Here is a 14,917-nt window from a genome sequence, read left to right as displayed (position 1 = left end):
CAAACCTGGAAACCTATTCGAGACACGCATTGACGGCTACTGGCGGTCATCGCCCATCTGTCTGATTTTGACAGGTCAAATCTGATCAACTTCCATTCCAAAACCAAAAATTTGGTTTCAAATCGGTCTGCCTCTTCATCTGTTTTAATTAAATCCTACCGAAATGGCCAGCGCGTTGCTTAACAGTAAGTGTAAAATATTTACAGTATTTTATACCAATGACATTATTTGTTCAATGTTTTGGTCGCATCAGTTATGTAATCTAATATAAATTTAATAAATGAAGGTCGCAGGTTATAACACTATTTACCCATGAATACTTACGAAATGGCTGTAATGAGGCATGCGAGAGTTATCACAAAATAAAACTTGTATAATTGTAAACTAATCGATATTCTTAAACAGATTTGAGGTTATGTGTAAAAAGTTCCATCTATCTTCCCCCTATCCTAACCCAAGTCTTCCATTCTCACAAGAGCTTATCATTTCTCAGATGCCATCGCCAGCGCGCGACCAAAGTTTGCGATTTTCATGAAATACGCCAAGGTTGAGCTGGCGCCTCCCAAACTGAGCGAGATCCCTCAGATTAAGTCAGGCATTGGCAAACTCCTCTCTTCTGCCAAGTCCGGCGCCTGGAAGAACCAGACCGTGAAGGAGGCCACCCTTAACACGCTCGTTGGCATGGAGGTGCTGTTCTGGTTCTACATCGGAGAATGCATCGGCAAGCGCCACCTTGTCGGCTATGATGTTTAGGTTTCTGTTAAGGGTACTGTAGATATATTGTAATTCATTCAGCAAAATAAATTATTAAAATCAACATCTGTTCTTCCTTTCTACCTCCTTGTGCAGTTGAAGTGTGGGGCGTTCAGAGACATACTACACAAGAGTGGAGTAAAGAATGAATATATATTGAGAGTAAACGCTCCGCTTATATACTAAAGTTTAAACATGTTTAATCGAGTGGAAGTTATGGCAATGATCATAAACTATTGTATATCAAATAACAGTATGTCAAGGTTTATGGTATTGTTAAGTTAATGTTCGGTAAAGTAGTAAAATACAGATGGGAGATAGGTATCAAGTGCATCAGCTGAGAATCAGCTGTGCCCTACACTACAAGTAGCAATATTTATGAGTGAAATTTATCAAAATGGCTAGATTTTAGTTTTAGGCTTTTTCCTAAATAAAAAGTATTTTAATGACAAAATTAATACACAAGCCAAAGAAATGTTGTTGTTAAGTCCGCATTCTATTTTAATTCCCAACAAAAAAAATCTAGTTAACTTTGTTATTATTACTTGTAATGCAGGCAGGCAGTTTTAAATAACTGATACCTTTTGAACGCTTTTTCTCAAGCTTCAAGATGTTGGCCTACACGCCAATATCTCGACTAGTATAGTGAATAATATTGTCTTCGGTTACCGCGATAGTTACTCATGAAATAAAACTATGAAAACGGATTATATCGCGTATATTGAATTTATAATACATCCCGACCCACCCGTTGGGTCACCCGATGACCACGAACGCTGTAAAGAGTTCGAAACGTCGGGATGTATTATAAATTCAATATACGCGATATAATACGTTTTCATAGTTTTATTTCATGGTCACCCGTTGACCACGAACGCTGTAAAGAGTTCGAAACGTCGGGATGTATTATAAATTCAATATACGTGATATAATCCGTTTTCATAGTTTTATTTCATTAGTATAGTGAATAACGAATATAAACCTTATCTGTCAGCAGGACAATTGCTTTGACAGCGTCCGCCATAACCACTTTAGTGGTCGCTGGCATGGCAGGCACGACAGCACACAACCTATTTAGTGGCTCTTGGCGTCCAAAAGGTTAATGTCATACAGTTGTATTGATTCCACACTAGAACGTTTGTTTATTAATTTTAGGAAACAATACACTCCTTTTATTGGGCAGTGTAAAAACCAGGTTCGGACACTTGTTTATTTACTTAAGCTTCATTTCTTGCACATCTTATAAAATAGACTTTACATTTGTTATATTTTCACGATGTGTGATCCCTTGAGGGTAAAAGCCTCCTCCATCTTTTTCCATTTCTCTTTGTCTGTAGCATTATTCTCCCAAGTCTTTCCTGCAATTGCTATGATAGAATAGAATAAAATAGAAATAATTTATTCGTTAGCACACACAAATAGAAAATTATACAAAAGAGAGAAACATAAAAAAGAAAAAGTGCCACGAAATAATGTCATTGACCTATATATTTCTTTGTTTCCCTGAGTTACGTGTGCCTAGCGGGCCTTTTCACTTGTTAGTTCTACAATAAATAAAACCACAGTAATAACTACATACAAATATATAATCCTAAATGAAATGTTTATAACGGGGCACACAGCTCCATGAACCTATACGGGTTGCTGGCGCTGACAAACTTGAGCTCGGTCTCCACCTCCTCGGGGCCGCGCAGCCAGAGCCGGTCGCGGTAGTAGCTGGCGCAGGAGAGGAACTCCTTCTCCGAGTACCCGCCCACTTCTACTGGGATGAAGGGGTCTAAGTGCTCGAAGCCCTGGAATACCCGACGACATTAAAAATATTGATAATAATTAGATATTTTTCACTAGATTAAAAAAACCGGCCAAGTGCGAGTCGGAGTCGCGCACCGAGGGTTCCGTACTTTTTAGTATTTGTTGTTATAGCGGCAACAGAAATACATCATCTGTGAAAATGTCAACTGTCTATCATGGTTCATGAGATACAGCCTGGTGACAGACAGACAGACGGACAGCGGAGTCTTAGTAATAGGGTCCCGTTTTTATAAGGGTTCCGTACCCAAAAGGTAAAAGCGGCTATTACTAAGACTGCTGTCCGTCTGTCTGTCACCAGGCTGTATCTCATGAACCGTGATAGCTAGACAGTTGAAATTTTCACATATGATGTATTTCTGTTGCCGCTACAACAACACTAAAAAGTACGGAACCCTCGGTGGTCCAGTCCGACTCGCACTTCCGGTTTGTTTTTATTGTTATGGTAAAAAACAATCGCAATTCTTATAAGAATGGTTTTGTAACTCATTTAGTGTTCGTAAATGAGCCTTTACACATTGCGACTTTCTGCACTGGCAGTACTTATTTAAATTACTGTATCGCTACTGCATTGGCATTGTATGTCTGCAATAAGTCGCAATATGTAAAGCAACTAAAGCATATTTGAACTTTACGTTCAATCTGGCAAACAAGAGTAGAAATTAAAAAGTGGTAACACTAGTGTCGTCCCAAGGTCGTCCCTTTCAAATCAATCTAAGAAAAACGGGACGACACTACAGTGTTGCCACTTTTTAATTTCTACTCTTTTTTACCAGACTGTACAGAAATACAAACCTTTTTGTACAGCAAGTATTTAGGTAGATATGACTCCTGGTGATCATCGGGAACCGCCAACTGGTCCGCTGTCACCACAACTACGCCATTGCTCTGAGGAAAAGACGAACTATGAGTATAAAGGGCTTCGAATACTGGTAGGAAATATTATTACACGACTCCACTCCCTTTAACTATGTTCATGATCCCCTGCCTTTCGCTATATTTTGCCTTTTCACAATATGCCAGATTTACTTGGTCTACCTAGAAATTAAATAACACCGGACAAGTGCGAGTAAGACTCACCCACCGAGGGTTCCGTACTTTTTAGTATTTGTTGTTATAGCGGCAACAGAAATACATCATCTGTGAAAATTTCAACTGTCTAGCTATCACGGTTCATGAGATATAGCCTGGTGACAGACAGAGGGACAGCTGAGTAGTAATAGGGTCCCGTTTTTACCCTTTGGGTACGGAACCCTAAAAAGTAAGTACGTAAGCACGGAATAAGTAATAGTATTATCATACAGAACGGCCACGCACCGCCCCGCCCCGACTCGAATTACCTCGCCCCGCGACAGAAATCTGGCGGACTTCTGGCGTAAGTAACTTACTCACACTGTGACGCATGACGCGTGTACAGACGTGCCGTTCACACATAGAAACGCAAGTGATTTTTGATGTATAGCGTGTCCGCCCTGTGACGTAAGTAAGAACCCGTTGAAACTACAACTACGAATGCTTTGCATCTGTATCACAGCCATACCCAGTCGTTGTTCGTGAGGTCTAAGAAGGAGGTAGTGAGCGTGACCTCTTCAGGCTTGACCTCTCGCTTGCTGGGGGTCCGCAGCCGCGTCAGCGGGTAGAAGAATCCGTTGAAGCCGTCCACGGCAACGAATGTTTTGCAACTGTGATGAGTAGAATTTCATTAAATTTATGAAATAATTTAAATTGATAGGTAGTAAGGGACACAGAATCAAGGGGTACAAGTATAAATTAGAAAATTTAATGTTGAGTGGTCGAGACATACTTAAGGTAAAATAATCACGTTTGTTGTATGGGAGCCCCACTTAAATATTTCTATTATTCTGTTTTTATTATTTGTTGTTAATTGTTATAGCGGCAACAGAAATACATCATCTGTGAAAATTTCAACTGTCTAGCTATCACTGTTCATGAGATACAGCCTGGTGACAGACGGACAGACAGCGGAGTCTTAGTAATAGGGTCCCGTTTTTACCCTTTGGGTACGGAACCCTAAAAATTAAGCCGTTTTGATAGTAAATTATGTCGATTAAAATAGAGAACAAGTAAGTACTGAGGCGAGACCATTTCGTGATAAACTTCAACTCCTACCTATTTTATAAATTCCTATAGTTTTAAATTAATTTTTAACAAGCAGAAACGTCTGCGATCGATGCTATTAAGCTTAGAATAAATTTAAAAGTAGAAAAATTACTGCCTGTTGCTGTTGCTGTTGGGTGAGACTTGTCGCTAGGGTCCCCTAGACCCATATAGTGGGAAGATTTGCTGACTATGGATGAGGTCTTGGCTCAGTTGGCAGAGCGCTGGAGTATCTATCCAGAGGCCGTGAGTTCAAGTCTCACCCAAGGCAGTAATTTTTCTACTTTTAAATCCTATAGTTTTAGTTATACTTTGTTGTATGTAATTTTAGTTTTAAGTTTATCACGAATAAAACATTTGATTCTGAAACATTTGAAGTACAAATAAGGAATGACCTGAAAAAATCTTTAATTTTTCATTCCCAATAAATAAATAAACTATTTATAAGTTACTCAATTCTCCGCTAGATGGCGCCGGAGTCGAGATAGATCGCGCAAGCGTTTGGTCGACGTAGAATATAGAGATTGTTTGTAGACATTTATTTTGTAACGAAGGCATTTCTTTGGTTATATTTGAATATCACTGGTTATTAAAATAACAGTAGTGATAATTAACTCGTGTAAATAAACTAAATAAGAAGTGTGCAATCGTTATTAACAATTTTACATAGACATAGTATAGTAGTTATAGACATGAAACCGAGCGACCAGGCGTAAGAGAAAGACATATTCATGTATTGGCAGGCTACCTGAGGTTTTCACCGATTTTTGACAAGTTTTGAATCGTATCTCCTACTTTTGCACTACATATAGAATTATAAGACAAGCGGCTATCGGTTCTTCAATCTTTTATCTCCATTTTTGTCTACCGGATTGTGAAAAAAATGAATACTTATTTATTTATGATTGTTTTAAACATTGTCTAAAAAAACACTTTTTTCGTATCTCGATTGCTGTGAAAGATCTTACTTATACGAAATCTATATATTTGGGTTCGTCTTAGACGTCTCTAAAAATTTGTCTAAGGTTTTAATTTTAAACTAATTAACACAAAAGTTATGGCCAGAAAACCAGTTTTTTGGCCTAAAATTGTTCAACTTTGATGCCAAATATTTCGGAAACAATGAACTTTGAAGTAAATATGGGATACTATATTGCTAAAATCCGTTGCTGTTAATATGATAAGCTACAAAAAACATTAGAAAACTAAGGGATTCAAATCGAAGGTCATTGGGGCATGGGATCCCCTTAATGTATGGCAGCATAATCCTTTTTCTCTTTCACTCTCATAAATTTCGGTATTTCGCCATCGCCTCCTATGCTGCCATAACCCGACCATGAAAAAAAACCCGGTCGGTGATAAGGACAAAGCATGGCACTATTTTCTCTTTTCTCTTATAGGAATCGCAATAAGACTATCTTTCTCTATCAAAGAGTGTCAGGCCCTTGTAATTTTAAGACTAAAGTCGATATCTCTATTCTGTTCAAACGGGTAAATCCATTCGACCCTCTCAGCAGATATCTACCCTATTACCTTTTCTTAATACCAATATAGCATAATCTGACAGATGGATTTACCCGAGTTTAAAGTTAAGCGACTCATTTAGGGTCGGTTGCACCAAACTGTTTGTCATCGTTAAAGAGTTCGCTAAATATTGTATGGAAAGTTTCATAGTAAACCGCCGCGGCGCGCCTGGTCATGTTAATCAGTCTGTCAAGTGCGGATGGTGCAACTAGCACTAAGTGTATTTCAAGTCCAGTAGCACAGAATAAATAATAGTACTACCGTACAGAAAGGAAACTTCCTACAAAACCGAAGTTTGACAGCGGTTCAGGGTCGAATCATGATGTCCCTTTCTAATATATGGCACAATCCCTTTCGGCTATTTAGGGTTGTCAAAATTCAGGTCATTATCTTATCTGTGGTCGTGCACGCAAAGGGACGTCAAGTTGTGCCAACCCTAATAATTGCTCGGAGCAATACTGAGCCGAACGGAGCCGAGTTTGCCCGAAGCGAGGAGTTTCGCACCCCTGCCAGTAAGACAATCAGAACATAGAGTTCAGTTCTCACCGCTTACTGCTAGACAGCAGTTTAATTTCTTGGACCAGTGCATCAATGACGTCACAAGCGTATTTGACTCTGTTGATTCCATGTTCGACTAGTTGCGATAGTGGCGCCCCCGCTTCGGTCTTCTCGCGTTTGCTCCAAACATATTCTTTGGAAAGGACCAACTGTAAAAAAGGGATAAATTTGAAATCAAGGAAATAGTGAATTAGTTTTCATGAGTTTCTGATATATTTTTTTAATGTTCTCTAGTTTTTAGCGATTAGATAGATAGATAAATAATTTATTGCCACAACAAGGGTTTTTTTACAATTATTTTTACACACTTATGCTATACTAGACAATTTATATATAAATAAGTTCAGATTACATATCTACGTGACAATAGGACAGTCTCAGCTAATGTGCTGGAAGCCCCGCCTTTACTGCGTGGTGGTGGTGGTGATTATCACTAAGCGGACGGTATAATGCATAAGTTGGGGAATCAGAAGGACAACAATAGTAATAATACTGATTTATTATAAAACACAATACCCCTAATCAGAGCGCCACTGGACGGTCGATGCAGTATTAAAAATATTTTATTATTACACACTTTTATTTAGCTTCACTGCATATAAATCTTTTAACTAAAATTTGAACCACTTCCCAGTATCTGATTCAGTTGAAATTTGAAGTACTGTCGTAATTCCGGTGACAATGCAATAATATGCTAACATGGAGGTGTTCTGATGATGCAGCCGGTAGGTGCGCCAAAGGAACTCCTCAAACACAAAAACATCAAGTTTAGGCTCATTAGAAAGGTCTCAAGAAGTACTCGACAGACATATAAATGAGAAGAAGTACAGTCAGCAATAAAAGTGTGTGTCACAAAATTTTTTTTTACCGTTAGTTGTTTTTGTTTATCTTACATCTGGGTTCTTAAGCAGCGCCTGGTTCTGGCACTTAAAGTGCAGGAGCCATGCGGCTGCATCCAAGGGCAAGTCGACCAAGCCGTCCCGAGTTGTGGAGTTCGCCATCTCCTTGTGGCGAGGGATGCGGCGCAGCCATTCAGACACTAGAGTATAGAGTAAAAAACTTAAATTAATCCATTAATTACATCACACGTTTAGGGGGGGGGGGGGGTCACAAAAATGTGTCATGTTGTGACAAGGGGAGGGGGAGTCACAAGGTTTGTGACGTCACTAACTTATTTAAATTATTTTATTTGCTGTACAGTTAAATAAAAAGTTTTTGGAACGATAATCGTTTTTAATCATTTAATTTTCTTTCCTAATCTGTTTTGGGTTATAAAGTTACTAATATTTCTTTTGACAAAAATATTTTGATAATAAAATATTAATAATACTTATTAGATTTGCCGATTTTATTGAAAAAATGTGACGTCACACCAGGGGGGAGGGGTTGGCCAAATGTGACCAAGTGTGACACCTCGGAATTGGTGTGACGTAATTAATGGATGAACCCTTGCTCTTGTGCATAGCTCAGTAACTTAACGTGGGCCAGGGACTGAACTACAAAATAAAATAGAAAGCCAATTTCTTGAGACCTATGTTGATTATAATTATCATAGAGAAATATAAGTAAGGGAAGAGTGGTAACTTTTCTTACCAAAAAGCGAGTTATTTCGTAGTCTACATCAAGCGTCAAGTAGCGGAATTTATCAGTACTGCTAGTTGACAATAGATGTCGCGATGAACGAAAAGTCTAATGCTTAACTATGTCTATGTTACATTTTTAAGATTGTTGAAATTCGACTTAATGTCACTATGATAAAGTTCAAATTGCACTTCGATAAAAGTGAAACATAAGATCCTGTAATATTGGGCCAGCGAATTTTCATCTAATATTATAACCGGATTAACCGGAACTCTATTTTCAACTCCTTCTGCTTGTAATATTAGTTGTAAATTGTTTTAGCAGTACATTTTTCGTCAGTAGCGACACTTGTGACATCTGGTGTGAAGTAGCGGAACTGATAAATCCACTACTTGATTTTAATTTTTTTAATTTTAATTTTATTTATTTGGGAAACATACAGCACATAATAATACAATAATATTATTGATTTATTGATGCTCGATGTCGACTACGAAATAACTCGCGTTTTGGTAAGAAAACTGATCTATAGAGTTACCACTATTCCCTTACTTATATTTCTCTATGATAATTATAATCAACAGAGGTCTCATCTCAAGAAATTGGGTTTCTATTTCCCTTTGTAGTTCAGTCCTTGGCCCACGTTCAAAGTTACAGGAGCAAGGGGTCATCCATTAGTTACCAGTCTTTACTTACTTATATTTCTCTATGATAATTATTATAAAGAATCAAGATTATGCTTGGTTATGGATATTGCAACATGTCAAATATAATGAGATAATTGAAATATAATCAGAATAAAAAAAAAAAAAAAAAAAACAGAATAAGTGATAAGTCCTATCTTATAAAAACAACAATGGGGAAAAAATTGGTGAAACAAAAAGCACATCTAAGAAAAAAGGTAAAATATTAGCCAGGTCCACACATAGCGAGCATACGCGCGAGGCAACTTCCTCGCGCACTAAACGGCCAGTGTAGACGTGCCTCGGCCGAGGCGCGCGTGTTGTATCGACATTTTAGACGTGCCTCGCGCGCACCGCCTCGGTCGAGGCACGTCTACACTAGCCGTTTTGTGCGCGAGGAAATTGCCTCGCGCCTATGCTCGCTATGTGTGGACCCGGCTATTAAAACAGAGTTTAGTGTAAATTACCAAGTATAAATTATAATTAGCATAAACTTACCCCACGGCACATGCACAATGAGGTAGCCTTCAGTGTGAGCATAGTGCAGAAGATGTGCCATCGTGAGGGACTTGCCAGATCCTTTTTCTCCATCTGGTTGTATTGCTCGGAAACATATTGGTCAACATTTTGAATTACACTTTGTTAAAATGTAGATTGTAATATAAATAAACAAACATCATAATTATGTATTTGATTCTTCTATGCAATTAAGAGGGCTAAAAGTATATTACTTATTTACAAAGTACATGATATTTGTACAAGCTTTTATTAGGTCGACCTGTATGCAACTAACTATGTAATGGAATCTAAGGTAACTAATTTAACCATCTACCCGGTTACCGATGAAGCTGAAAATTTGCATATGCATGTAAGTCGGGTGACAATGCAATATTATGGTAACATCGAGCTGATCTGATGATGAAGACAGGCGGTGGTCATAGGAGCTCTGTGATAAAACAATGCAATCTAAACTAACTATGTAATGGAATCTAAGGTAACTAATTTAACCATCTTCCCAGTTTCCGATGAAGCTGAAAATTTGCTGACGCATGTAAGTCGGGTGACAATGCAATATTATGGTACCATCCAGCTGATCTGATGATGAAGACAGGAGGTGGTCATAGGAACTCTGTGATAAAACAACGCAACCTAATTGGGTTTTGGGGTTTTTAGAATTGTCTCAATGAGTATTAGTTGCCTGTGGAAAAAAAGTACAGTCAGCGATACAAGCTTGTACCGAAAATGAAATTTTTGCCACAAACTTATTATATCTTTATTTCAATTCTACAATACTAGAAAGTAAAACAAAACTTCTAGCCCTTCCTTTCCTACCGTTCCTAGTGTTACCATACCTAAATGCTATAAAATATTATACATTCACTTAGCAGCCACTAGTATGAATAAAATGCATTTCTAAAAAAATATTATTTTCAAAGGATACAAAGAACATATCTAATAACCGGCTTATCAAAACCCGTAGCCTTAATGCACTCCATGATATCAAGCGCCGGCTGCCGCACCATAATACTAGTCTCTGTGAAAGTCTTGGTCTGCTTCTGGAAGCTCTTGGGAAACCCTCCCTGTCCAAACAGCTGCTTCACAACTTCGGGCTTGAGGGTGTAGAACATGCCGATTTGGTTGTCATTGTGTTGGGACTGAAAAAAAAGTTTCGCTTAGGTAGTCTCTCTCTTGGCTTTTGTAACTATTTAATACGGATTTGGAGAGAAATGTGGCATGGGAGTGGCAAAAAGGGGTACCAGAATAGATAATTTTTGTTGTAACTTTCATGGATTTTAAAATGACTTACTGGTGAAGCTTCGGAGGTCCTAAAGTTTACAGCCTGTGAGTAACGCCGGCAGAGATGTCTCCAGTTGCGCGAAAGCATCGTGACAATGTAGGCGGGGTCGGAATTGTGTTATTTTTTAATTAATTAATGCCTTTTATTTCAACACTTTTAATAACATAACCTACAAAAAGGCTGATTGAACTGACAGCGACAGCACCAGTTGACATTGACAGCTGTTGTTCGTCTGGAAATTAGTATATGCGATTCGTTTGGAAACATGCACTAAATCACATGTTTTTTCGCAGGTGTTTGAAAACAATTTATTATAGTTGGTTAAACCAAATTGGCAGTAAATAAGAACCAAAAACTATACTCATCCTTTTTTTTGGGTACTAGTACTAGTGTAAGACAAAGATAGTATGATTCTCTCTGTCTATGTTTTAAATGAGACAGTCCTTTGACAAACATAAAAAAGAATTTTAATTTTTTCTTCATTACCAGCATAATTAATTTTTTTGAAATCGCGCAGTGAGTAGGTCTATTCCAATCAATGTACCCTCTTTTTTGAAATATTTTTATGTGAAAGTATACTTCACCAAAAGATAGGGAGAGGTGTTATCGGTATGTAATAAAGACAGAATATGCTTAAAAGGTATTTAATTTCATTGTTAGTATTTACAAAATATACATCATTTGAGATTTTGCTGTCTCCGTTTCTTGAATAAACTCATAGGCCTCTTCTCCCCACTCTCGTATTTGTTATCGTTCTCATCCACTTTTTCAACTACATCATTAACCACAATGGTCTTGTTCATCTTCCGATTATCCTCTGCTTCTTGAAAGTCAACTACTTTAGTCCTCTTCTCATTTCTAGGTCCACATGGTGACAAGTCTCTTTCATACTTTGATTTCTTCAAAATAGATGTGGTTTCAGTAAATGAGCTAGCAAAAGCTTCATAAATATCACTAGGCTTTATAATTCCTTTCTCCTTAGCATAAGGTGTAGTGTCTGGCTCTGTTTCTGAATGTGTGAATGATAATTCCAATGTTTCGCTGTCATCTTCATCAGCAAAAGACACACTTCTTTTTACTTTAACTGCCGACTGTTTCAATGAATGTTCTTCTTCAGATTCCTCATCAGCTTCTTCAGCATCTTCATTTTGGAGAATGGTATCTAATCTGTAAAACAAAAGTTTGATAAAAAAATGAATCTCATATTTTGGAACAGATTATGAAAACATTTAAATCTGTATTTATGCCAGGTATCATAAGGTTTCTATCAGATTTAATACATAAAAAATGAATCTCATATTTTGGAACAGATTTTGAAAACATTTAAATCTGTATTTATGCCAGGTATCATAAGGTTTCTATCAGATTTAATACATAAAAAATGAATCTCATATTTTGGAACAGATTTTGAAAACATTTAAATCTGTATTTATGCTAGGTATCATAAGGTTTCTATCAGATTTAATACACACAATCATCAGTAGAAACTAAGTTACCTATCCATTTCATCTTCTAACTCCTCTAATTGTTCCATTTCATCTAACTTTGATAAAATATCCTTTTCAGTTTGACTAGGAGTAGTTTCTTTATTCTTCAAATCGTTCAGTTTCTCTTTCAATTCATTTTGTCTATCAATCACTTGTTTTAAAAGTTCCATTTGATGATCATTTTTCCTAACTTCGTTTTCGTTAATAACTTTATTATTTTTAGATTCTAAATTTCTTTTTGTAAGCTTTTCCTTTAAATCATTAATAACTTGTTTTGGCACATCTTCATTTTTATCTGTTTCTATGTCATTATACTCATTATTATCATGTCCTCTTTTCAATTTATTAACATTTTTTTCACTAGTTATATGCAGTTTTGCCATTTCTTCTTCTAATTCCTCTTGTAACTCTAGTTCCTCAAGTCTGTTCCATAGTTCCTCGTCATCTACCTCTTCCTTGGGTTCCTCAGTCTTGCTTTTCTGCTTATACTGTCTCATGTTGTCCCGGTGTTTCTCTCTCCATTGTAAATCTTCCTCTTCAGCGAATTCTTCTATTATTTCTTGTCCTTGATCTTTTAATACATTTTCAGCACCAAATTGGAGCTGGTTTTGAATATATTCTCTTTCCTTTTGCAGTGCTTCTACTTTTGATTCTGCATCTGAAAAATATGTGCTGTTGATTTCTCCATCCAGCAAGTTTAACAATAGTAATATATCAGAATTACTGTGAAAAAAAGGTAAAAGGTAACCTATCGATTAGGAATGCCTTAAAATTAAGATAAGCCACCCTGCTCATATTGGCCATTTACAATTGCTATAAAATGTGGTGGCCAAAGATAGCAAGGATGGCCTGTTTAAACCGGTGTGTAATTTAAAAGTGGTAATTATTTGATGAAGTCAAAACAAGCATACAGGTTTTTCTTGCCAAGTGCTACCTACCTTTAATTCTATGCTGCCGAAGCACTTCTGCCTGTGACAGCGAGCACTTAACAAAGTAGTCAGCGCCCAGGGCAACAGTTACTTCATTGGTATGTTTCAAAACACCTCTAAAGAATACCTTGCTACCCACTGGAACCAACGCCGGGACTTTCAACTTATCGGCATACACACTAAAGTCTAGTGTCCTCAAAGTATGCAGATAATTCTCCCAGAAACGCAGGTTTTCCTCATTTCTAGTTAAGCTCTGAAACATAACGTAAACAATCAGCAAAGTACTGATTTCTAAACTGCGTAAAAGTTTAAGAAAGTTTTTTACCTTATAATATATATCTGATAAAATGTTCATGGTTTATCAATTACAGTTTCGAACTCTGTTAGTAACAGTCAGAATATGTACTTCATCAAATTTAACAACACGATTTTACAGTACAGTGTTTTTGTTTTAGCATAAAAATAACCTACAAATACGAGGAAACAGTTTGTCGGACAATGACAATACTGACATTGCTGACATTTAGAGAAGGTATAGTTCCTAAAAACACTTTTAGATCAATTTCCCAGAATATAATTTCTTATCAATAGATACATATACACTTTAAAATAATAACAAATTAAGAACATACGTCGAACATATTTTAAAACCACATACACTGAATTTTACAAAAACGCAAAGAAAAATGATTGAAGTAAAAAGTAGCGCTTCACTAACTTTACTACTTCTAAACAAGCCCTCCAGCAGCTCTAGTACAATCACAACGTCAATACTTTTCTGCCACTGTCAAAACCATACGCTTAATTTCGTCAACACTAAAATATTTTCAAGTTTGTTAAATATTTCAGTGTAATATGCTATACAAATCATCGTTATCCATTTAAACAGTTTATTAGTAATCAAATAGTTTCACAATGGACGAAAACAAGTCCATTTTACACGAATTATACGTGTTTTCTGAATGGAAACCAGAACCCGAATACATCGTAAGTTTTCTCATTTTATTTTCTCTAAATATTAGCTTAGTCTCATATGACAGCATTGCTGAATGTTTCACGTATATTATATTTTCGTTAAAACTAATTACATTTATGTTCAACAGCAAAAACCGGATAATATTCTTCCGGAAAATATATCAGCTCTCTGGCGATGGTTGAAGATTTTCGGACCTAAAAAGAGCCTTATTGACAGCATAGCAGCGTAAGTTTCTTACTATGTTAATTTAATACAGAAACTCTTTTATTGAAACTACATAAAGATAAAGAAAGTTTATTATTCAAGTAGGCTTATTACAACGCACCCTATACTAACCCACCTTACCCACCCCCCCCCCCCCCCATGTCATGCAAAATAGGCGCCAGTCGTCGAGTCGGAAAATCGCCCAAACTACAATACGATACAATACAATGCGCTTATGAACGTCAAATAAAGCTACACCTCAGCCCCGAGAAGATTTAAATCCCCCATCAATTCAAGAATTTTAGAATTTTAAGATAGAATGAAATAATGAATTTTCATCAAATTTGCATGTTGTACGGGGAGTGTCAAAATAACTCTTTTTAGGGCATTTTGTCAGTCTTTTTATGAGTGCAGCCTGTGGGTCAAGTGTACGCGGAGATCCCTTAATGCTTTACGCATTCAGTATAATAACAGTTTCAGAGTGTTGTTGGGGTTGC

The 14,917-nt window shown here is 36.9% G+C and overlaps 4 protein-coding genes across 4 annotated transcripts in view; 2 read left to right on the top strand and 2 right to left on the bottom strand.

Moving 5' to 3' along the window:
* Positions 1 to 24: 24 nt before the first annotated feature.
* Positions 25 to 817, top strand: LOC134756131 (ATP synthase subunit g, mitochondrial). The gene is made up of 2 exons (XM_063692946.1): positions 25 to 185; positions 494 to 817. The coding sequence occupies exons 1-2, from the start codon at positions 164 to 166 to the stop codon at positions 751 to 753; spliced, it is 282 nt and encodes a 93-aa protein (XP_063549016.1). The 5' UTR covers positions 25 to 163; the 3' UTR covers positions 754 to 817.
* Positions 818 to 2,319: 1,502 nt separating this feature from the next.
* On the bottom strand, positions 2,320 to 11,026 carry LOC134756143 (small ribosomal subunit protein mS29). The gene is made up of 8 exons (XM_063692971.1): positions 10,834 to 11,026; positions 10,468 to 10,681; positions 9,525 to 9,617; positions 7,656 to 7,801; positions 6,751 to 6,911; positions 4,103 to 4,244; positions 3,358 to 3,450; positions 2,320 to 2,546 (listed from the first exon to the last, which is right to left on the bottom strand). The coding sequence occupies exons 1-8, from the start codon at positions 10,909 to 10,911 to the stop codon at positions 2,358 to 2,360; spliced, it is 1,116 nt and encodes a 371-aa protein (XP_063549041.1). The 5' UTR covers positions 10,912 to 11,026; the 3' UTR covers positions 2,320 to 2,357.
* A 426-nt stretch (positions 11,027 to 11,452) lies between these two features.
* On the bottom strand, positions 11,453 to 13,725 carry LOC134756129 (unconventional prefoldin RPB5 interactor-like protein). Its single transcript, XM_063692944.1, has 4 exons — positions 13,566 to 13,725; positions 13,250 to 13,493; positions 12,321 to 12,969; positions 11,453 to 11,991 (listed from the first exon to the last, which is right to left on the bottom strand). The coding sequence occupies exons 1-4, from the start codon at positions 13,593 to 13,595 to the stop codon at positions 11,502 to 11,504; spliced, it is 1,413 nt and encodes a 470-aa protein (XP_063549014.1). The 5' UTR covers positions 13,596 to 13,725; the 3' UTR covers positions 11,453 to 11,501.
* A 305-nt stretch (positions 13,726 to 14,030) lies between these two features.
* The window catches only part of LOC134756243 (NBAS subunit of NRZ tethering complex-like), a 99,180-nt gene continuing 98,293 nt past the window's right edge, over positions 14,031 to 14,917 (top strand). Inside the window, exons 1-2 of the mRNA XM_063693070.1 lie at positions 14,031 to 14,227; positions 14,344 to 14,441. Coding sequence (XP_063549140.1) covers positions 14,156 to 14,227; positions 14,344 to 14,441 — 170 coding nt within the window. The 5' untranslated portion in view covers positions 14,031 to 14,155. The remainder of the gene's footprint in view (positions 14,228 to 14,343; positions 14,442 to 14,917) is intronic.

Source organism: Cydia strobilella, chromosome 3 (genome assembly GCF_947568885.1).
Source record: "Cydia strobilella chromosome 3, ilCydStro3.1, whole genome shotgun sequence".
Classification (NCBI taxonomy): Eukaryota; Metazoa; Arthropoda; class Insecta; order Lepidoptera; family Tortricidae; genus Cydia; species Cydia strobilella.
Note: the sequence above shows the minus strand (reverse complement) of the source record. Positions and strands in the feature narration are given on the sequence as shown.